Here is a 25,471-nt window from a genome sequence, read left to right as displayed (position 1 = left end):
GCAGGTACAGAGTCCATCCTTAATCTTGTGGAATCTATGAAGATAGGCATTGAAGTTGCCATACTGTCACAAGACACTTCTTTAAAAATAATGATTTCATTCTCCTACAAGTCTAATTTGGATGTTTTATAATTACAGTGGTGTCCTGGAAATGCAACTTTCTATAACTCATCATTCTGTATAACTCGAAATGCAATGTTTTGTGACATTTGTTTGTGTCTGTTAATGTAATTAGTTGGTTATCATCACCCACCAGTGTAGATGAATATCAAAATGATTACAATAAGTGGATTATACCACATTCATGTTCTGCAAAAGCCATTAGAGAAATTTTTTGTTGTGAATATGCAAATAGTAGAGCATCCCAATTAGTACATTACAATATTAAATGCACAGAAGTAATCACAAAAGTGTCTTCTTTTAAATTTTAACATCCTTTTCACTCTTCGGGAACTAACTGTCTTTACGGTGGAGTCGACCTTCTTTTGTAGGCTACTCTTCCACCTCAATATGTAAAACACGGTTATAAAAGAGTAGAGTGGAAGAGTAGATTACAAAAGAAGGTCGACTTTGCCGTAAAGACAGTTAGTTCCCGAAGAGTGAAAAAGACGTTAAAATTTAAAAGAAGACACTTTTGTGGTTACTTCTGTGCATTTAATATTGTAATGTATAAATTTTGGCCTGGCATGTTTTAATTATATTTTTTAATCCCAATTAGTATTTTAGTAGGCTGACCTTAATTTCTTGATACCAAAATAGGACAACGGAGTCATATTTTGGTTTTTAAATTAAGAAAAATAAACCAAATCCTGCTTATATTTGAATGCACTTTACTGTCAGAACAGATATTTTATTTTTATTTGAATTAATATGTTTGGAAAATCTATGCTGCAATATCTGCATGGTTTTTTTAATGGCCATTGTAGTACATGCTATAATATACAATAAATAGTTTTGATAAATAACTATAAAATTAAAATAATTATCATTTCTAACATGGTTCTATGGCTGTATGATCACATGCACTGTTCACCTTTGGTTTTTAATAAGATAAATGTTTTAAATTGATTACAGAAAGTTGTAGTTGCAGAAGATGAAAAACCTGAAATGAACGAGGAAGGAGATCAAATGGTTCCAGTTTTTCTAGAAATTCTCAGAAAGGAAATGGAATCAACTGCTAATGGTTAGTATAATCTTAAATAAATGTAACTTAAATATAGAAACAATTTTAATATGCTAAAAATATATAGTTCACTAAAACTATTTGAAGCAAAAATGCAAAAAAGTCAATTTCTAATACAAACATCAAATTAATGTCAAATGATCTGTCAGATTATTGGAGTGTATTAAGGCTAACTTAGTAATTGTTATTCTGTAGTAAAATATTCATTTGCTTGTATATAAGTCAAAATTAAAGGCACAGATTAATCAAACAAAACAACCTATAACATCGATGAGTTTAACACTTTAGTTGTAGATAAATCTAAAGTTTTCATATTAATCGAGGAAGTGGACTTTCGTTATGTTTTATTTTATTGATGAGATGTGAGGAATTGCCAATTGAACCTGTTCAAATAACTAGAAAAATTAAAACAGCATTAAAATTTCAGATCTTCCTATTAAGTTTTGTGTAATAGTAACAACAGTAGCTTGTTCACGTTTAGTCCTTGACATAAGAGTCTATAAACACGTGACTCGCCAGTGATCAAGTGTAAACCAAAGAACACCAGTAATTGATGGCGAGTTTGCACTTCACCAACAAGCCAGCCAAGTGGAGTTTTCTGGATTTCATTCATGTGACTAACACCTAAATAGAGTTCAAGTTTCCTGCAGAAAGTCTTCTTGGGTAGCATCCCCTTGGTAGATTGCCCAAGTAATGCATTGCCTTATCCTATTAGTTCAATCCAATCTATAAGCATAGTTATTCATTTAGGCTGTTGATCAACAAGCACACCCATCCCACTTATTTTCTAGAAAAAGTTATGTTATATTTTCAAACAATATTATTAAAATATTTCCTAAGAGAGTTGTGTCAGCTTTTTCTTTGTGTTTAGACCAGAACTGACATTTTATCTACTACACAGCGTCAAAAAGAATTCATATTCTACAAAGTGGACATCATATTGTTATATCTTTATATTTTGTAGGACAAGACAGTTAAGCATGCTGATGCGATTGTGTTGCGGTCGGGAACTCAAAGAGCTGTAAGCAGTCGTAGATTTGCTAAACTGTTTGGCTAGAATTTGGCTAATCATTTTCATACATATTACATAAGACAGTTCTCACAGATTTGTCCAAATCAACATGTTGATACCCAATGTATTGATACGAAGCCAAATTACTTAGTTTCTAATTATTAATTATAGCGTAATAATAGTGTGATTAATTACAGGTATCATTTGGATTAGTTTTAAAAGCTATATTGAGGTGTTTTCTCTGAAATGATAATTAATATTAGTGTAAATTTTGGATTAAATTCTGTATTGGAAAAAAAGCTTTTTACTTGTAATTACTACAATACCATATTAAAATTAAGTGTATTTTACTACTATATGTACTATCTGTAAATGAAATTTGATACTATTTAATAATTTTATAAATGCTTTTTTAATATTTTTATAGAATGCTTGAAAATGTCACCTCTAAAATTTAATAAATATGATGAAACGGAAGGTCAGATGGACTTTATATATTCTGCTTCGGTAAGTTGGATTTTTAATGATTTATTCTGTGATATTTTATTTGTGATAACTATTTTAAATGCAGAAATTCATGAATAAAGAACACAAAAGTAAATACAGGAAAAAGGATGTTTCAAAACAGTTAATTAGTTATTCTCCTTAGTTATCACAGACAATATCGAAATAAATTATTAGTAATAATATGTTTCTTAAGTTGGAAAGTTAATGATAGTTAATAAAGTTTAAAGGGTCATCCATTTATTACAGCTGAATGTTTTTTGAGATAATTTACATATCATCCTTAGATCAACATTGAATGTTTTCAAAAGGTTTTATGTTCATTCTAAGCTAATGTGATGATAAATTACCATTAGTTATGATTAAACGTTTTTCTGGACCATTTACAACTAATTATAAGCAGTACCAGGTATTGTGTTTATTTGTATCTTTACTGTGATATTTTTCATATATTAATTTGCTAGCATCATTAAAATTTACAAATAAATTATAACTCAATGATGTACAGTAATAGAAATGTATTGAGCATTGATTATATTTGCAATAATTAATATGAGGAACAGTCAGTGACATATTTCACTGATACTACTTTTAATGAAAATTAAGTATAAACACTCCAATATAATTAAAATTCTGTGTATTTGAAAAAGAAAAACATAACTGTTAAGTACATTTCTTTGTTTATGACTTACAATAAATTAATTAAGCAGAATATTTAATAAATATTCCAATAAAGAACAATGAATCATTAGCTTTATAAGTGTGGGAACGCCGGGAGGTAGGACGGAGTCGTACTTTCTTTCTTTCGGCGAACAGGTCAGCAAGACCCACCCCACTGTCAAGGATGGCTAAAATTTTATGCTATCCCGACTTGTCGGGATTGGGTGATTAATTGTCAGGTCGAGTGGAGGAAGTGTGTGGGTTCGTCGATAAGTTTACGGCGATATTCGAATAAACAGAACCATGAGGAAAACAAATAACGATTTATTTAGACGGTAAACAGATACAAAAGCTCTAACGTGTTCCGTTCCTAACCGCGGGAGAGAGAGTTTACAGATTTAGGGGGGGTCATACCTCTGCCTAGGATTAGTCGAAGGATTAGCTGTAATCGTAGGGTTAATCGTCTCGGTTCTCCGGTCGTGGAGGGAAGCAAGAGGATCGGTCGGGGCGGCTCTTCGGCGGCGGGCTTTGGTGACTTCGGATGTCGGCCCTCTTCTCTCTGGACGGATCCTACGGGTCGGGCGTCTTATGTGGACTTTCAGCGACCCCGTTCACAGATATTTTCCCCCTGTATATACTCCAGGTCCCGTCCGCTGCGATCACCAATTGCGATAATGGGTGATGAGTCGATCTCCGTGACTCAGAGGTCGGATCCAGAGAGGAGGGAAGTGCGTTTCGTCGGCGGAAGGCTGCACATCCTTTGAATTTTGATTGCTTCTCCGACATCTCCCGAGGGGATTTGAACAATAAAATTTAAAAATTTGTTGGGCCGGTTCTCACATAAGCCTTTATGACATTAGATATTAGGTATCCTTAATATGTATGTGTATAAAACTAAATTAACCCATGGAATTTTGTTTTTCTTAAAGAAATGAAAACGTTTGTGTAATTTTTAAGTTTGCTAATAATGCATTGAAAATATTTTACAATCTTAACATTTTGAATTCAAAAGAGAAGATTAAAATAATCAGAAAGAGACATTTGTCTTCTAGTTTTTAACAGCAAGAAATCAAATAAGTCATTATTGACAAACAGTTCTTAATATTATCATTAAATTAACTCAATTATTGTATTAAATTTAAAGTAAGAATAATAAATGTACTAAATTATGAAACTATAATAAAATTTATTCTTTTATTATTTAGAATCTAAGAGCATTGATGTATAATATCAAAACTGAATCTTATTTAAGAATTCGATTTATGACTGGACAAATTATTCCATCACTACCTGCTACTAATGCTGTTATATCTGCTTTGGTAAGATTAAGAAATTGTAACTTTAGTTAAAACTGTAAAATCAGATTTTTATATGTTTAATTAAATACAGTAGTTTGAAATTATTAATTATATATATAATTACAATAGATTATTATGTACACTGAAATCTCGTAACAGACAATTTTCACAGTCTGGTATAAAAAAATATGTAACTTCAGAATGGACATGAACACATGAAATGCATTAAGTTAATTTCTCAATCTCTCTCTTAATGGATACAATAGATTCTCACAAAGTTGACTTCCTTGTTTGGAGTTTTTGCAGTTGCAGTAAAATTGATTCTAAAAACTCAATACAATATTCTCCAAGTTTTTAGAATCAGTTTAACTGCACTGATTTATTATGACAGAGATACAGTGGACTCTCAATTATCTGGCATACCTTCCAGTGCAATCGTCCGTGCTTCCATTTCTATGAAAATGTTAGGAAAACAGGATGTGTGACATGACTATTTTATTTCTTTCTACAGTATTGCAAGTCAGTATGCTATATTATTTGCTTGCTTGAAATATCTCCAAAAAGAATGGGGTACTGTAAGGTGATAGGTTGCCTCACTCACTGTCTTTAGGCCTACTCATTCTCAGTAATCTGTCACTTCTTTGTGCTAGGAGTTTTTGGATTAGTGAGAGTCTGTTGTATTATTATGCTAACTAACTTGCCATTGTAGGAGTTGGCTAAGTGTCAAAGTAAGTTACTCAGTTCAAATCAGTCTATAGGAAGCATATGCACCTTATGACAGTAACTAGCAGAATCAACATTTTTCAAAGAACAACATAAATCATATTGTTGATGTTGGTTGAAAACAGTTCTGTGGACATTCATTTAGTCCCACAATTGTCATAACTTGTCTTGCATGCTAATTTACCTTTTCTTTTTTTCTCATTCTTATGTCACTATGATGGATTAAAAGTTTCTAAATGGCCAAATAACTCATAGAGACATAGTTGTATTTATTGGGTTGAATAGGTTGTAAGCAAAAGTTACTGGCCTTACTCTGAAATGATTGCCAAACAGCCCCTTCAGCAACAAATCCAGCTGGTGGTACTTTAGCTTTATAGTCAAGAGCTGACACAAGCTATTTGAAACCTGCTACAGGGCCACCAATTCCTATTGGCGGCCCTGTAGCAGGTTTCAAATAGACTGCTTGAGTTAAACCCTGGAATACACGAACAGTTTCACATCAATAGAAAAGACATAGACAATACAAAGCTATCACAAGCTTAAAGAGAGACAGATTACTATAATCAATCATGACTGAATTTTTAAAAAGTTATACTGACCCTCTTGTGGTAGTTCCTCATATTATAATGCACAAAACATTCAAAAATTATAAAATTGCAAATAAAATAGCGCAAGCTATGTTTAAAGGATAATTTTAGAATAATTTTTCAAAAATCTCTCTCAGGTAGACACTTCTCTGGTCCTGCACGTGTTTGTTATAGAGAGGTTTCACTGTGTTTAGCAACTGTTTCCATTTCACAAATATCTTCAAAGATTAAATTTAATCTTATTGATATTATTCTTATTGACATAGTTTATTCAATGATATTTGAAGAAATTTGTCTAGTAATAATAATTATTTTTGCAGGCAGTTTTTGAATTATTGAAAATTTTGAAAGATTTTGAAAAATCTCAATATTCCAATTACTTTATTGATCTTTCACAACCAAGTATTTTACTTTCTGAACCTGCATCACCATTAATATACAAATTAAGGTGAGAATAAGTGTTTTTGATTAAATTAAAGTAACAGTTATTAAGTAAATAATAAACTATTAATGATTATTTAGAAATAAAATTTGAATATTTTTCTGTTTTACACATGATGTGTGAAAATTCGAACCCACCGGAATTTAGCCGGTAATGATACATCCCTTTCCGCGCGAGTAGAAGGAAAAGGGATATGAGTCAAAAGATAGAAAAAATGAATCAGGAGGAACAAGAGTCGAAAAACGCGGGTTGGCGAACCTGGAACTCGTGACCGAGAGAATAAAAGGGCGACGACGGAGAAAAGGGGGGTCGGTTACGTCTATCTCTTAGCCTGTGCGCGTGCGGCCAAAAAGTCGAGGGGAACCGCCGGAAATCCACGAAATCGTATCGACTGTGAAGAGCGACCCGGATCCCGAGGTATGACCCGAAGTTTTGTAAACTCTCCCTCCGCGAATACGAACTCAGGCGACCGACGCTCGCCGTATCTGTAATCGACCAGTTAGCTTTAATAAATCTTTGTTATTGTTTTATCCGTTGTAATGTCCTTTATTCGAATGTCATCATCCGCCGCTCTACCGTCGAACCCATGCACTTCCTCCACTCGCATCCACTCGCGTAACGCGTAACTCCTCCGAACCGCCATCTTGACGTGGGCAGGTCTCACGGACCTGTTAGCCGACAAAAAGGGGGAACGAGAAATCGGCCACCTCCCGGCACCCACAAATTGGTTTTTCAGGAGTGGGGTTCGACTCCTTCGAAATATCGATAGAGCGGAAAGGATCATATTCGAATAAAAGGGACCATTCCAGTCGAAGTAGGGACCTAAGTCATAGAACTACTTCCGATACTGTTCCTAGTCTGTCTTCCTAAGCTAATTAAACCTATCGCAAAAAAATGGAGGGCAATCCACAACCCGCGGTAGGGCCAGCTCAAGCGAATCCGAATCCAAACCCCCTCACCCTAGGAGGGTTGGGCGGAATCATTCCACTCCTGCCCGTATTTTCCGGAGAAACGGGAGGTCTCCGAATTACGGATTTTTTTGACTCGTTAGCGGACGTAACGAAAGTCGCGGCATGGTCAAAGGCCCAAATGCTGGCCGTAGCCAAGCTCAAACTCACCGGGATAGCTCGGGAATTCGTACGGAAGGATAGAAGAATTAAAGAGGTCGACGAATTTGACGAGTTCAAGCGCTTAATGATCGCGCGGTTCGAAAGGGAACCATATTCGTTTAGGCTTAGTAAATTTTATACCTGCGTCCAAAAACGGGACGAGGACGTACAAACGTACGCCGCCCGACTTCAAGCGCTCGCGATGGAAATCGAGATCACGCCGGAGCCCGGAGCCGACGCCGCAGAAGCCGCTATTATTCAGCGCATTCAAAGAAAGGAGTTAGATGAACGGTTAAAGGCGCAATTTCTTAACGGAATAGATATAAAGATCCGTAGACGAGTAATGAGTCGCGAGGCTGAGACCTTCGATGAGGCACTCAAAGCCGCGATCAGTGAGGAGACGATCGAACAGCTCACCTCCCATCCGCGGGGAATATTACGAACAGTCCGGGACAGCGAGCGAGTGACCGACCCCCCCTCACAGGATCAGATAGCTCAATTGACGTCGGCTATGCAAGAACTGCAAGCCAGAGTGGAAGGGTTAACCCGAACCTCCGCGACCGGTAATGTTAGAATCCCTCCAGAGAGGCGAAATAATTGGGGAGATAATCGAGGTAATCGGAATAATCCGCCTTCCCAACGAGGAGGCTACCGCGCCGGTAACACTAGTCGTATGTCCAATCGACCGAATAATCAACCCTATCGGAACCGGAATCCCTCCGATCGCCGAGAGAACAATCCTAGCGATGCTCCTATGCGTACGCGAAGCGACGTCGAGCATGCGGAGGCCCCAAGAAGGCGCGAGAGCGGCGAGAGCTATCGGGGTCGTGCTAGAGAGGAGAAACCCAACAGGTGGAGAGGAAAAGTACGAAGCGTCCAGGGCCAGCGATCCCCGTATAATAACCGGCGACGACCCTCTCGTGCCGAATACACTCCCGAAAAGGACAAAAAGCGAAACCCGCACACCGGGAAACCCCAGGCTCAAGCGGTCACTGCTATTACGTATCCCGATATTCGAAGCGAAGCTACCTTTGAATGTTATATAGGAGGAAGCCCGGCCATTGTGCAGATAGACACTGGAGCTAAGGTATCCCTCTTGTCTAAAGCTTTTGCCAAAACAATGAAGGAAAGGATACACATCGATCACCATAAAGAGACCGATTTACGAAGCGCTACCGGTCATATCATTCAAACTTACGGTATTGCGAACCCTACCTTCGAAATCGGCGACCTGCAGTTCCCCTTTGCGTGTTGTCTAGTGGATATAGACGTTACATATCCTTGCGACGGCATTATTGGAAGGGATATGATCGCTGATAAGGGCTTTCTTATCAACTTAAAGAAAGGAGAATTGATTATACCTCCTGTTACGGTAGTAACGTTATTAAACTCCACGATGTCCGGAGACGAGTCGGGGACGGAACTACCCGACGAAACGACAACGCGTAACCGACAGGTCCAGGGAAGTCGGAATAAATCGAGGGAAAAGGCCCAGGTAACTGCGGCTATAAGATCTAAAAAGGGATCACAAGGACAGGTAAACGGAGAAGGAAAGGAGGTAGTCTTAATAGAACCGTGCCGACTTCCCCCCATGACGGATAATATCGTAAGCGCGACCATCCGAGGACGTCGCACAAGTAATAAAATGGGAGTAATTGAGACACTTCCCCTTGCCCAGGAAGGAATATTCGGAGCCGATGTATTGGTCACACCCAACAAAAAGGGACAAGTACCCATCCGTCTCCGCAATTCGACCCACCAGACGATAACGTTAAAGAAAGGAGAAAAAGTAGGCACGTATTTCGAGGCGGTCCAGGAAATAGACCCGGTCGGGACTATCCGAGAAGGAGAAACGGCACAATTATCAGAGGCCGAATTTAACCAATTATTTGATTGGACTGATATCCCGGAAGATGAACACCAAGAGCTTTTAACCTTATTATATAAATATCGACACGTTTTCGCCGTTAATGATTACGATTTGGGGTATTGTGATATTGTGCAACATAAAATTGATACCGGCGATGCGGCGCCCGTTTACTCCCCCCCGTATCGAATTCCATATGCGCAACGGCAGCAATTAAATGAAATAATCGATGGACTTTTAGCGAATAACATCATCGAACATTCTACATCACCCTGGAGTTCAGCAGCGCTTCTCGTTAAGAAAAAACTAGGCGGTTTGAGATTAGTTATAGATTACCGCAAGTTAAACAAAATCACTAAAGTAGATCCATATCCACTGCCCTTAGTGCAGGAATCCCTTAGCTTGATGGGCCAAGCAAAATATTTCTCCACCATGGACACAGTCTCAGGATTTTGGCAATTGAGTGTATGTGATAAGGAGAAAACAGCCTTCTCCACACCTGATGGGCACTATCAATGGAACAGGTGCCCCATGGGGCTCCGTAACTCACCTGCAGCCTTTGAAAGAACCATGGACTTTGTCCTGCATGGTCTGAAGGGAAAGACATGCCTCGTCTACATGGACGACATCTTGACTTTCAGTCCCGACTTCCCTACTCACCTCAAACGCTTGGAACAAATATTCCAACGATTAGGCGAAGCCGGAATTAAGCTAAAACCAAAAAAATGTCATTTCCTGCAGAGGCAAATAAAATTTTTAGGCCATGAAATTTCTGAACAGGGTATAAAACCAGATAGCGATAAGGTAAAGTGCGTCTTAGACTTCCCTAGGCCCGAAAATGAGCGAGAAATTCGATCCTTTTTAGGATTAACTGGTTATTATCGTCGACATGTGGACAAGTATGCAAAAATTGCGAAACCCTTAACGGATTTATTGAAGAAAGATGCCTCTTTCGAATGGGGCCCGGCTCAACAAGAAAGTTTCGAGACGCTAAAGCACATTCTAACCTCCACTCCATTATTAAAATCACCGGACTTTTCGAAGCCTTTTATCCTTGCTACAGATGCTTCAAATGTTGCCTTAGGAGCCATATTATCCCAAGAGGAAAATGGCACCGAGAAACCGATTGCTTATGCAAGTCGATTACTGAGAAAACCCGAACTTAATTACAGCACGACTGAGAAGGAGTGTTTAGCTACGGTTTGGGCTGTGAGATATTTCAAACCTTACTTATATGGACGAAAATTTACGATACTCACAGATCATCGACCTCTGCGTTGGTTATTAGACTGTAAGGACTCAACTACCAATTCGCGGCTATCACGATGGATTATCTTCCTCCAAGAATTCGATTTTGACGTGGTTCACAAAGCTGGAGAGTCGCATAAAAATGCAGATGCTCTTAGCCGTATCCCTATTCGGCAAATCCAGGAGGTAGAACCTATATTTTCCCTGACGCAAATCGCGAAGGCGCAACAAGGAGATACGCGGTGGAAACCCCTTATCCAACAATTGCAAAGCGGAGCAATCTCAGGAAATTGGAACGGCCTTACCTTAGATGAATTCTATCTCAATGAAGAAGGCGCCCTATGCCACAAAGGCACCAATAAAGGACAGTCCGACTGGTGGGAACAAATTGTTGTCCCAGCCGCTCTTAAGGATTATCTCCTATATACCTTCCATGATAATCCCATCGCTGGACATTTGGGAGAACTTAAGATGCGTTCTAAAATAGCTAAGTCGTTTTATTGGCCGGAAATGACCAAGGAGATACGAAATTATTGTCAAAGCTGTCTAAGCTGCGCGAAACATCGTCGGCGCGGACGCAGAGCCCAAGCCGAATTACAATTATTTGCTCCCCTTTCACACGTCTTTGAACGTACCGCTATGGATATTGTTGGACCACTCCCGCGCACCACTACGGGGAATAAATATATCTTAGTCTTCGTCGATCACTTTACCCGGTATGCTGAGGCTATTCCACTACCGGATGTTAGTAGTAAGACGATCGCGAAAGCCTTCGTTACCAATATTATATTACGTCACTCGACGCCGACGCACTTACTGACGGACCGAGCTCCGAATCTGATTTCGAAAATGTTTACCGAAGTATGCAAGCTTCTGAACATAAACAGGCTCCTCACCACCGCCTATCATCCCGCCAGTAATGGCGTTGTGGAAAGATTTAACAAAACATTAATTGATATTTTAGCACATTATGTAGCCAGAGATCAACACGATTGGGATGAGTGGATACCTTACGCTCTCTTCGCGTACAACACCTCGGTTCACGCTTCTATGAATGAGAGCCCATTCTTCCTTTTGTATGGTAGAGACCCTACCTATCCGTTTGATATAGTTACCAAGCCGGTGGAAGTGCGTTATGATATAGATGACAATTTTGCCTCAGAATTACAACAACGGATGAAATTAGCACATCAAACCGCTCAACAGGTGGCCGAACAGGCCGCCGAAGCTCGACAAGAACGACACCGGCGACAAAATAAACCTCCCTGTTATAAGGTGGGAGACAGGGTTCTATTAAAGGAAGTCGTTACGCCAAGAGGGTTAAAGCAGAAATTAGCACCGCGATGGTCTGGACCCTATCGAATTATCGAAGCTCTCGGTCCGGTAAACTTTAAAATTGAACATTTAGAAACCAAACGTAAGATGCATGTCCACGCGGATCGAATCAAACCAACAACCGCCCGCGAGGAAGTCCACCTGCGGCAAACGCAAAATAATGATCAGCTCACAACCTTGACCGCACCCACTGAGCTTGATCCATCCCCGTATCTCGACCCGTGGGACGAATTTATCTTAACCTCTATCCCTACTCAACCCCCTTCGGGAGAAATAGTAGAAAGGGAAAGTGAAGAGGACACCGAGCACGAGGACTCAGAACGCGAACAATCGGAAACTGAGGAACCAGAGAGTACGCCTCCATACGCGCTACGTAGCCGCGGCCCGGTCCCCGAACAGCCATGGGTGATGCCGCGGCCCAGTCGAAATCGTAGTCGCATCCCTCGGTTCGTTTCACCGACGACTAGTCTACCGTCATCCCCTGAGCGCAGGGAATGAAGGCTAGCCATCCCCAGTCAGCGGCCCCAGCGGAACCAAACACTGGCTCGTCCTCTTCTCGCCGCCGCCCTACCGACAGAAACCGAAGCCGAACGGCCACTTAAGAAGCACTCCCGTTTGTTTGGATACTTCCGGATCCTTGCCCGGAGTTATCCTTACCTCACATTTCCAAGGCCAATCAACTATATCACTACAGTGGACCCACCAATTGGTCATTCCACCCATCGACCAGATTATCAATCAAACGGAGATGCAACTCCTATTGAACCATTTTAAGAACCCCGCAATGCAGGAAAAACTCTCATCCACGACGGACTATGACATCCAGATGGCTGAACAATCTCTCTCTAACGTCAAATATGATCTCAATCATTTGTTGCGAATGACAGCAAACCCCGAGCCAGCCTCCTATATGCACCCATCCACTATACTTGCTAGTTGCCTTGGTGCTGCCGTAATTCTGATTGGCCTCTTCTATACTTTCCGATCGATTATACGCCGCCGACAACAACTTCCGGCGGGCCGACAACAATCGCAAGATACTCGACCTGAAGAAATCCGTCTTCAAGAAAGAGAAACTAACCCGCTTCCGGGAAGCGACACACCCTTACAGGAAGCACCCCGGAGCGATCCCACCCGCCTTCACCAACGGACCATTGTTCAAACCTATTAACACCGCCATTTTTAGATCCTTTGTTCAACTTCTTTCTTTCGAAGTTTTGTCCTTATTATAATCCATTATAATATATCATCTTATATCGCATCTTAACCTATATTATTACTTACTATTAGTCAAATATTATATTACTTATATTTCGTTATATTAATATCGTTCGAATTTTATTTAACCATGTTAACCACCGTTTTGAATTGGACCAACGTGTTAGCTTATCTCATTTAGATTTAAGTTAGAATTTTATTATCCTAGCGACCTGAGGGAGAGTAACCCCAGTTATAACTTTTTGTAATGTGTACCTCGATCCGAGAACAAATCATCTTTTCATTTCAAATACTGTTTTTAATTAACTTTTGTGAGTACCAATAGGACGACATCCTCGCCGCAACGGACTAAGACTATGACGACCCTCCACCAAAATTAATCACCGCTCCGAGCTTCATACCCGACGACACCGCCACACTACAACAAAACGATATCAAGACACCACTCACCGGAATCCTCCAGCCCTCAAGTTCCTGTTTAACTTCGACATCTGTGCCAGACATAGAACTATTACCAACACAACCGAACTACCAGTAGATACACTACTTGTTGCTGTAGCCCGAGGCGAACCCAAAGTTTTCACATAACGCGCGAGAACAACGAACACTCAAGACCTTGAACTTTACTCTCGTGCCCAAGTGACGAAAGAAAACTACGTCTGCACCACGTGCCAGCCAGGAAGCAACCCTACTTCCGGGAACACCGTTGTTATTTACCCACTCACCGTGGTCGGTTTAGCATAACAGCTTATTGTAACGCGCGCCGATTAATCCTTGATTGTCGCGTAATCATTAAATTATCAATGTCGCCAAGTAAATCGTGGAAAATTTTTTTTCACCATGTCAATCATTGTCGCGACTGAGTAGCATCGTCCGCTTCTTGATTCGTCGGTCTTTCCGGATGTCTCCCGTGACTCTTGGATCCTTTTATCTTCCGTTTCACGGGTTTGGAAGGTGAACAAAAGGACGTCTCCCGTCGAGAAGAGGCAGCCACTTAAATTAGTTCGTGAGCCTCCTATCCGTTTTACTCCGGATATTCTCGCGGATATTGTTCTAACATTATTTGTCGATGAGGTTCAGGGTTCAACCTGTTTAAAAAATCGAACCTGCCTTCAGGGACAGCTTCGATTTTAGAAAGCCCAAGGTGGTGTGAAAATTCGAACCCACCGGAATTTAGCCGGTAATGATACATCCCTTTCCGCGCGAGTAGAAGGAAAAGGGATATGAGTCAAAAGATAGAAAAAATGAATCAGGAGGAACAAGAGTCGAAAAACGCGGGTTGGCGAACCTGAAACTCGTGACCGAGAGAATAAAAGGGCGACGACGGAGAAAAGGGGGGTCGGTTACGTCTATCTCTTAGCCTGTGCGCGTGCGGCCAAAAAGTCGAGGGGAACCGCCGGAAATCCACGAAATCGTATCGACTGTGAAGAGCGACCCGGATCCCGAGGTATGACCCGAAGTTTTGTAAACTCTCCCTCCGCGAATCCGAACTCAGGCGACCGACGCTCGCCGTATCTGTAATCGACCAGTTAGCTTTAATAAATCTTTGTTATTGTTTTATCCGTTGTAATGTCCTTTATTCGAATGTCATCATCCGCCGCTCTACCGTCGAACCCATGCACTTCCTCCACTCGCATCCACTCGCGTAACGCGTAACTCCTCCGAACCGCCATCTGTGAGAATAAGTGTTTTTGATTAAATTAAAGTAACAGTTATTAAGTAAATAATAAACTATTAATGATTATTTAGAAATAAAATTTGAATATTTTTCTGTTTTACACATGTATAACAATTCTTTAAATATTTGTCTATCAATAATGAAATAAAATACAATCAAAATCTGTATAATTACACGAGTGTATGAAAAATAATTTCATTTGAAACGAACAGAAATGAAAAATAAAATTAAATAATAGGAATTGTAATGCAGAATTTACAATGGCAACAAATATTTTGGGAATTATTTATATTTACTGTATCTGCTAAGAAAAAACAAATGGAAAAAAGAATATTATTTCATGCACTTACATGTAAATATTATTTGTGATACTTATCAAAGATGCCAAAGATACATGGAATTTGCATTGAAATTTGAAACAGATACTTCTGGAAAGGTCTACAACACATCAGAAACTATAGTTTTGGCTGATATACATTTATAAAATTAATATAAATTGTATTACTGAGATGATTTGAGAAAGAACTACGAGGGCTGTTCGGAAAGTTTGCGGCCTCAAATAGAACAACAAACAAAATAATGTTAAAACTTTTTTATTTTTCAATATAGTCTCCTTTATAAGCAATGCACTTATTCCAGCAATGTTCTAGCTTTTTTATGCATCACAATAGGTCGATTTGTCAAGGTGTGCAAAATACTCATTCACTTCAGAGATGACTTCGTCATTTGAGTGGAATCTCTTTCCAGCCAAGAATTTTTTTTAGGTTTGGAAAAAGGTGGAAGTCACAGGGTGAGTACTGTGGATGTGGAACTAATTGGAAGCGAAGTTCGTTTATCTTTTGTTTGGTGATTCTGGCGGAATGTGCAGGTGCATTATCGTGGTGGAACAGAATCTTTTTCTTCTTCAAATGTGGCCTCTTTTCTTCGATTTCTTTATTCAGTTTTTCCAAAAGTTCACAGTAATAGACAGCATTGATTGTCTTTCCTCTTTTTAGGTAGTCAATAAAGATGATGCCTTTAGCATCCCAAAAAACTGAGGCCATCACTTTCCCCGCTGATGGAACTGTCTTTGCCTTCTTTGGTGGTGGCGAACTGTGGTGTTTCCATTGCTTTGACTGTTCTTTTGTTTCAGGAGTGTAGTAGTGGATCCATGTTTCGTCAGTAGTCACAAACCGACGCAAGAAATTTTGTGGATTTTTCTGGTAGAAGTCCAAACACTCCTTTGACATCAAAGTGCAAACATGTTTTTGCTCGGCGGTCAGCAGACGCGGCATCCACCTTGCTGAGACCTTCGTCATACCCAAATTTTTGGTTAAGATGGGGTACACTTGGTCGACAGAGATGCCTGTTCTCTCAGCTATCTCATGCGTTTTCAAACGGCGATCTGCTAACACCAAATCGTAAACTTTGTCAATATTTTCTTCAGTGACAGCAGTTGATGGCCGTCCGCTGCGAGGGTCATCTTCCACACTCTCTCTGCTAGATTTAAAAAGAGCTGTCCATTTTTTCACAGTGGTGTACGAAGGAGCAGACTCTCCTAAAACTTCATCCATGTCAGCTTTGATTTGAGATGGGGTCAACCCTTTTTTCGTCAGGTATTTTATGACCGCACAAGTCTCCGTCTTCTCCATTTTTGACAAAGCACTTGCACACTGACTATCTGCTAAGCTGTCATGGCAAAACTTTACGACAAATCAAGCGGAAATTGGTATCATATCTTTAGCAAAGATGGCTGAATAATTCCTGCCAAAAATTAAATTGATCGCAGGGCTGCATACAGACGAGGTCGCGAACTTTCCGAACAGCCCTCGTATATGATATTATGCAATTTATATGGATTATCATCAATCTTTAGAACCCATATGAATTTCTTAAATGCAGACTGCTACTTGGCTCTGGACTAATTTAATTTCTGTTCAATAAATATTTTGGACTTATTCTAAAGGGACTAAAGACAACTGGAGAATGATTTGGCATAGAAATATTGAAAAACAAAATATGAAACCTCCTTACATTTTTATCTCATCCAAATGTAACTCAGATCAGTTCATAAATAATCTACAGTCTGATCTGATGTTACCTCTAAGATTAAAAAAAAAATAGTCTATGGCCAGATTGTTTTTTCTCTTCATTTCACAATGTATTTCACAATTCTCTACATGAAACTTACAAATGTTAAGTCACACCATTGTGTCTTTCCTTAATACTTTCCTTATAAATTCTTACTAGTAAGTTGGATGAATGGTATAAGAAATAACATATGTGGGCTTTAACACCCACGTGTGTTTTTATAAGGTTTAATGAAGCATTTTAACAAATTTTAAACAATTTTTAATTTTAGCTATTTAATTAATGAAAAAAGTTATTTTGCAGAAAAGATTTAGCTTATACAGTATGGGACTGTTGGAATATTTATGGACAAAAAGAAGAAACATTACAGCAGTTTATAAATAAATTTAAGGTAAGTTTGTTATTGTATAAAGTACCAAGTATAAAGTTCTTTTTAATAAGAGATTACAGTTATATGTTTTAGGTAAAAAAACCTGAAACATATAACTGTAGTCTCTTATTAAAAAGAAAAGAACCAGGGACTAGAGTATGTAAAACAAAAACAAAAAACTAGATTATTTACTAGTGTTAAACTTTCTAAACTTAAGATTAATTGTATATGTTGAATTTTGAATTAACTCAATTAGGGAGAGGAGGAAATCTTAAATACCTTATGTTATTGTAGTATTGAATGACAAAAGTTGACAAGCACAAAGTATATATTAAAGCATATCTTGTCTGCTTTACATTAATTTTTTAAAAACATTAAAGATATTGTACTAATTCATATAAAACTTTTACAATATTCTGATGGACGAATCTGATTTCACAAATTGATTAATAAGCTGGGAAGTGTTGAGATTTAAACAAAAGCAGTTCCCAAAACTTAGGATAACAGAAATGAAAAAGGAAACAATATAAGTAACCAAATATAGCTCTACAAAATAAAATTTTGTTAATACCTCACATTATAAAATATTAAAGATAAACCATGCTTAAAATACATTGCAGATTAATAAAATTTTCATCTTTACATGTCAAATTTGATGGTTGTTATTTTCTTATTAAATAGCAGAATGAAAATTTAAATAGGTTTTGAGAGCTGGTGTAGCTCATTGTTGGTATCATAGTTGCCAACCAGCAGCATTTCGTATGCTCTGTCAGCACACAGACCACTTTTCTCTTTTGTCAGCGTTTTTAGAGAGTTTGGTATTATCACATAAACACTTCATTTAACGAGTCTAACACCAATATATATGCCAAAGACATTGTGTATTTTATTATGACTGAAGCAAACCAGAACAACATTCTCAAATTCCTTCAATTGCAAAAGAACCAAGAATAATAATTTCATATGTGTATGGTGGTATACGTATGAGAATTTTAGCTCAAATGTGATAATTTTAAATGGCAGATAAGATAAATTGCATCTTTAATTCTGGCAACCTTTGCTATTATGTTGGCAGTTAAATCAATTATGGCCAATAAATCAGCAGAAGGAAATGAGTTACTTTTACAATTATACCAAATAATTAGCAACACTACAGTTTCTTCACCAAAAAGAAGAAACATCTGATTCATCATTTAAGAATATATAGGATGTAATGGTATGAACTTTCTCAAGAAAAGAACCATCATCAGCCTTAATATTTTACAAAGATTTGTAATTTTTGCAAAATAGTAAGGCTGATGGTGGTTTTACTACAAAGGAAATGATATTAGGAAGTAAATAACAGAAAAGTTATTGTCCTTAATAATTGCAGTGAAAGTCAATAGACTGATAGTAACTATCATGAGTGCATTGTACCATGACAAAAGAAATGATTAACAAGGGAAAACATTGCATGATGAGTGCCTCTCGTTATATACCTTTGTGCAATGGTTGCACAAAAGCATATAACGGGAGGCACTCATCATTCAATATCAAGAATCATGAAACATCAAAAATCTAGGTGTAGGTTTATGATATGTCCCATAAAATATTTGACTTTTTTTAAATTGTGATGTTAAAGAGTATGAAGCTATTCCCATACACTTGACAGTGTTTACGGCAATAGCTTTATAAGATATCACATGCAGATATAACATTAAATTTTGTTTATTAAAGGTATTTAATATAAGCATTGTGCAATATCAATGTTAATAAAGAATTTTTTTGCTTTTTATGCTGTCAACGTATTTCAACCTACATCCCAGCTATTTCCCTTTCTAAAGATTGCTAAGTATATAGTATAGGTTAACTGTATTGGGATTCCATCATTCAGACATACACAAGAATAATAATTATTAAAGTATGAAGTGATCTTTCATCTATTTTATACAAATGAATTATGATTCAACAGTCGTCATCAGTGAAAATAAAGATTTTAAATCAGTAGAAAAATGACTTTCAAAGTTTTCACACCATAATAAAAGAAACTAACATTACTTTATTAATTAATTATTTACAATTAATTAATTAATTATCAGACACAGATTCAAAAGAGAAAGTTCATAAGGTTGTGAGATCATCGTATAATTCATCTTTCTTGATTCAAAGCAAAAGCAGAGATGTTGAAAGATTTGAAAATGTAAAAATGATTGACCATTTTAAAATTGTCCTGTTTAATATTTTTAGCCATAATAAATGGTTATACTTCTGTTTCTTATAACTGAAAACAATTTGCTCTTTATTAATATTAGATATATATTTTGGTATAAAAGTGTAAATGTGCACATATAAAACAACAACATATCACAAGATATGTGATAAAAGCTTACAATTGACATAAGTAAACAACAAACATGAAAAGCCTGCACACAAACAAACTATTATGGACTCAACTATTGCATTACAAATACACACTGCAGATGGTCTTAGAAAACAACACAAAATATACTATAACTAAGCTGTAATAACAACACACCAGACATCTCATTGACAAACAAAGTCACTTACATCACAGACAGTTCTATTTCAAACTTCTGTAACATACAAAATATGTAGATTGAAGAATCAGTGAATACTTAGAATGCATCATGGAGAATGGATAGATCACTTATTGTAATTGTAGTCCTCTCTTGCACATTCCCTATACAAAAATCTAGAAAAGTTAGGTCTTAACAATTAGATATGTGCTTAATATGGTTGTTTTTCGTAATGTGATGTATATCAGTCAAGAAATTTTTAAATACAAACAAACACGTGCACACACACACACAGCAATATCACATTTTTGCTTTTTTGAAGCTATGCTCTGACCCTGGTCTAGCATAGTACTAAATACTGTGTTGGACACACAATACTAATAATAAACTTTGTTAATTTTCAAGGCAAATTTTAATTTGGAACCAACCATGATTGTTTACGGCTCCAAAATATTATGGTTACCACTTATACCTTTGTATGAGAAAAGAAAGTCGCAGACGTAAGTAAAAATTTTACGTATATTTTAATTAGTTGATAAAATTTTATATTGTATCAAGCCACTTGTAAAAATGGATGGATATTAGTCTATATTGTTATAAAATAAGATGTAAATGATTAGGTCAAAGACTGACAATTGTTAGGAAACAGGTACTGAGTACTGTGTTATGTTATCATGAATGATACTTCTAGAACAATTGAAAGCAATAGTTTTTGAAAAATAATAGCTGACATCTTGATGTCTCCTCCATTTTATATGTATGATGTGTAATCATTTGAAGGTAACATTTAACTGGTATTATGATCTTGTAAGATGTATCATAATTTTTATTACTTTCTTCTGAATCTATCTCAAAAGAAACTAAAATTTTTTCAAGCTTTAAGATATAAATATATTTATAACACAATGAATGGAAAATAAATCTTCCAAATTATGCTTAAAAATTATCAATAAGTTAAATTTAATTGATTAATCTTGTATCTTGAACACAAACAGTTAGCAATATTTGTTCAGTTAATACAGATATAACACACACAATTCATGTCACAGTCACAATTTATACAGACAAATTGTGAAAAAAGAAGTACCAGATGATCAATGAAAGCAGCATTTGTGAGAACTAATGCAAAGAGTTTATTTGTTACTTAGTTAAGTGACATTGTGAACTTGGCTATGCTCGTTGCACACTGGCTATGGCATCAATAACACTGCAAGTGAGAGTTAGCAAACTTCTCTCACTGCTTCCAATCTTTTCTTTTGATTATCTAGTCCAGGGGTGGCTAACCTATGACACACAATCCCAAATTCACACATAACTTATTGTACAATTTCAGTTTATCATCTGTCTTTTTCAATCATCCTTTCAGTTTATTACCCAATCATCCTTTTTTTCAACTAGATTGTTTACATATACTGTAATTAAAGCATATTTATTTTATTTATTTAAACACGGTTATTCAAAGTCTAGAACTTTGACATGCATAAACATTTTTAAAGATAAGTATGCTTACTATATGGCACCCGGACTCAAAAAGGTTCACCATCCATGACCTAGTCTCTAGGGTATTACAAAGTCATTCAACAATTGCATGGTGAATAGTATGTAAACACCTTAATAAACATAAAAAATCAACTGTTTAAGATAAATAACTTTGCCAAGACTTGTAGTCTTTAGGAGAGTTTACAACTCTTCAAAAAAGACACCAAACGTGCAAAGAAATAAAACATTAAGTCTTAAAAATACAGACATTTTTTGGAATTTAAAACTCCCAAGAAACTGTAAAAGAAATTCATTTAAAGTTTGTATGAGAATATAAAATAATGTATTATTTAGGAGCAATTTAACCAAATCAGTGACAATGCCAGCTAGATAACTGCACTTGCAGTTCTAAAATCATATATACTTTTAAAACCAAGTAATCCATCTAAGATTATTGATACACAAGTAGGGAATTCGATCCCAGCCCTTATTTCTAATCCCGGGATTTCAGGATTATACTTAGTCGATCCCGGGATTATTTCAGTATTGAGGGTTAATAAAAAATAAAAAAATAAGAAAGTCTTACAGAAATCAGCTCTTTAATCAACAAATCAAAATTTAGACAAAAATCAATGTATTTTACTGTATACACCTAGCTAATCAAATTACTCTAACTAATCAGACAGAGTCAGACTAACCAGACGTAAAATCACTCAGTCTTCATGTTAAAGTTATTCTTTTTCAAGCATCAGTGAGATCTCTTTAAACATACATAAATTGAAAAAACCTTTATGCAGGGCCGAATTTACATAAGAGCATTTGGGGCCGGTGCCCAGGGCCACCACAAAACTATGTTTAAACATAAATTTTTTTCTCTATTACCGCGACAGCCTAGTGTGGCCTAATCGCGAGGGCCACAGGTGGAGAAAACCAAACCCAGGGAAAAAACCTATGAAACATATCGGAAAATTCTGGGAAAAAATTTTACATAGGTATTTTTCAATTAAATTTAAATAATTAGTTTTACACAATAAAATATATGTATGTTTACAATAACCTTATTTTTAAATGAAATTTACAAGTTCCTAGTTGAAATGAAATATAGTTGAAAGTACAGTATTTTGTGTAAATTTTCTAAATCTTCAAATTGCCTACTCTTAAAAGGGGCCCCCATTGTATTTGTGCCCACGGGCCTCTGATTGTTAAATCTAGCCCTGGTCATCTAACAGGTAACCCAGTGAGAACTGCTTGTCTATCATTTTAGTTCAAAATACAAGAAGTTTTATATTAAAATGATAGGCAGGTAATTCTGTTAAGAGCACTCTCACTGAATGTTTCACTTCATGCAGTCTATTTTGCAACTTCTTTAAAATTATGTCGATCCCGAAAATCTCGGGATCAGGAAAACTTAATCCCGAAAATTTCGGGACTAAAAAGTGGTCGGGATCCCGGGATCAAATCCTCTATACACAAGGCATGCAATTATTGCCATTACCTTCTTCCACAGACAAATATTTACTACATTCTTGTAGTTTTTAATAACAGTAAACTTGTGTAACAATATGTAAGACTATTTGAGTGAAGAATGATCAATTATATTTGACAGTTACAAAAATAGTGAAAAGTTTTATATAAATACACACTAAAATTTTAAATTTTTATTTCAGAATAAAATCTTTGATAGATCCCGATCAGGAGCGGCGAGACCACGTGGAACTGTCCGTGTCCGTTTACGACGAAAATGGAGAAGAAGAGATGGCGCCTTCTATTTTATATTATTTTTAAAATGGATGCCGAAGTACGGCGAAACTCGTCCGGGACGAAAACCTCCCAAACCAGGAAACTGTGTGATTATACAGGTTTCACTGTATAATCTTTGTAACTGGTAATTGTAGAAATTTCATTTGTTAATGAAGAAAAGAAAATTTTTACACAAATTCTTTTAATACAGCTTCTTAATAAATTTTTTTTTTATTTATATACATATTAATATTATGCAATATTTCATAAACAAAACAGAACAATATTCAATTTATTTTATGGAATAAATGCTTGAAATGTAGATAGTAAAACCTATCTAAAACAGAAAAGGTTTTTTATGTTTAAATAAAAACTGTTCAACCTGCCAAACCAGAAAAAATATTTGGTTCTGTGAGATTACAGTTTATGCAGGTTTTACTGTAGTAACCAGCGTTGTCGCATGCCTTCATACAGTCACGAAATATCTGTTAATTATAATTATTGTAAATGCAACCCATTACAGGTATATTTTACACATTATATTCATCTGTGAGGTTTTGAAAATGCATACCTAACAAAAATTCAAAATCACCTATGCCAGATCAGATATGAAATTAGTCGTCGGGGTCACGGTCTAAGTCCGAAGTGGCGCGAGTTACAGGTTGGCACAATAGACGAGAAACTGTTTTTTTTTTTTTTTTTTTTTTTTTCTTGCCCGTTGACACATGGCGTTTTGGTTATTCGGAAAGTTAACCGAGTGCCAGGTGTCTTCGATTGTCGGAGATTATATCATTCTCCGTTCTTTCTTTCATCCTTTTTGATTGGTCGTTCTCCCTCAATCACACTTCCCGAGTGGTCGGTCCCTGGTTACTAAACGTAACGAGGCTCTTACCTGGAGCGGGAGAAAAGTCAAAATCGAAGACGAATTCGATCTTCCACCGATCATAGGACGACTTCCTTTCGTGATTTATGGTTTCTGCGTCGCAGTTTGATATAAACAATGGATGTCCGACTACGAACGACTTTTACCTATGTTTTTTAAACTAATAAATTTTTCTCTAAATTATCGTTTTTTCGCATCTTTCGTGACGGGTCAGACCTGTCCGGTACATGACATTTCCATAAAAGTTTTAAACAAATACTGGAAATGACAAAAATAAACAATTTATGTATTTTAGTTCTAAAATACAAATAATACAAATTGATATGATACAATGACAGAAAAACTTGTTTGTTTTAATTGTTTTATAAACTAACTCTCTATCCGGCGATTTTTTCCGCAGGGTCGTTAATTACTTTATCATAAAAGTCGCCGGTCGTCGACTCCATCGACGTATTTGAAAACTCTTTTTCTATCGATAGCAACACTAGCGACGACAATTTTTCCTCCGACCGAGTGTTCATGGCCAATGTATGAATTCGCTTCGTGGTCGAAAAACTGCGCTCAGCAGACCCACCATTAAATGGTACCGTACAGTGGCGTGCCGTGACATTTGATGATAGGGAAGCTGTGTTTCTGTAAGAAGCCGACTTACAGGGCAATCAATTAATTGCGCGTCAGGGCCCGTTCGTATTCGTTTGTTCGATAAGCCAGTAAAAACCGTATACTTCTTTAAATGTATTTTTAATAGATTATCCGACGTACTTAATAAATAAGAAAGTTCAATATAATTACCTCCGTTATTAGATTCAATAAATTACCTATGGCCCGTAAATTCCAATTCTCGCTTTGAGATAAAACATATAATTATTAATTTAGATATATCTATTAATCGTAATTATCTCGTTATAATTTTCAATATTTATTTTATATTGTCTACCAATGTTAAATTCTATCCCGCTTTGATTTCCAAATTGCTTCAATTTTACGAAAGAATCGTCATTCGCCATAAATTTTATCGTCAAAATGTCGAAATTTTTTTGCCGACGTATTTATATTTAATTTAGGCATTGGTCTTTCTCTTTTAATAATGTTCTCTTTTTCATTATACGGTCTCGAGCCAAAACTTTTTTAAAATAAATTTTTGAATCACTAGCCACGATATAAGGGCTAAAATTAAAATTATCAGAAAAACTTACTTGGTAAAACAAAATGTGTGATGAATATACATGCCTAGTACAAAAAATTGTTCAATTGTACGAATATACTTTTAAAGAAACTTATAATTAAATATAACTTTGTGAAGAAACGTACATAAAAATAACAAAATATTCTTTACTTTTTAAATGCACGCAGGCTGCCAAATCCCGAGGGTGCCGATACCGGTCAATGTCAAATGCGTCTTTTGTCGCATCACTAGTATATCTCAAAGGACGCCACAGGGCTGTTGTAGATTTTAAACGTTTCTCACCATAGCTGTAAAAATCTAAATATGTTAAACTTAACAGATTGTCCGTCGTTCGTTTTCTAACTAATTCGTTTTAGGACCAAG

At 36.7% G+C, this 25,471-nt stretch overlaps 1 protein-coding gene across 1 annotated transcript in view; it reads left to right on the top strand.

Annotated features, from left to right (window-relative positions):
* LOC136970299 (ubiquitin-like modifier-activating enzyme 6) overlaps positions 1-23,236 on the top strand; it is a 68,743-nt gene extending 45,507 nt beyond the window's left edge. The window contains exons 28-34 of the mRNA XM_067264712.1: positions 1,075-1,183; positions 2,623-2,702; positions 4,565-4,678; positions 6,288-6,415; positions 17,238-17,325; positions 20,226-20,320; positions 22,967-23,236. Coding sequence (XP_067120813.1) covers positions 1,075-1,183; positions 2,623-2,702; positions 4,565-4,678; positions 6,288-6,415; positions 17,238-17,325; positions 20,226-20,320; positions 22,967-23,084 — 732 coding nt within the window. The 3' untranslated portion in view covers positions 23,085-23,236. The remainder of the gene's footprint in view (positions 1-1,074; positions 1,184-2,622; positions 2,703-4,564; positions 4,679-6,287; positions 6,416-17,237; positions 17,326-20,225; positions 20,321-22,966) is intronic.
* Positions 23,237-25,471: the final 2,235 nt, after the last annotated feature.

This window comes from Centruroides vittatus, unplaced genomic scaffold, assembly GCF_030686945.1.
Source record: "Centruroides vittatus isolate TY-2023 unplaced genomic scaffold, ASM3068694v2 contig_1907, whole genome shotgun sequence".
Lineage (NCBI taxonomy): Eukaryota > Metazoa > Arthropoda > Arachnida > Scorpiones > Buthidae > Centruroides > Centruroides vittatus.
This window is presented reverse-complemented; position numbering and strand designations above follow the sequence as displayed.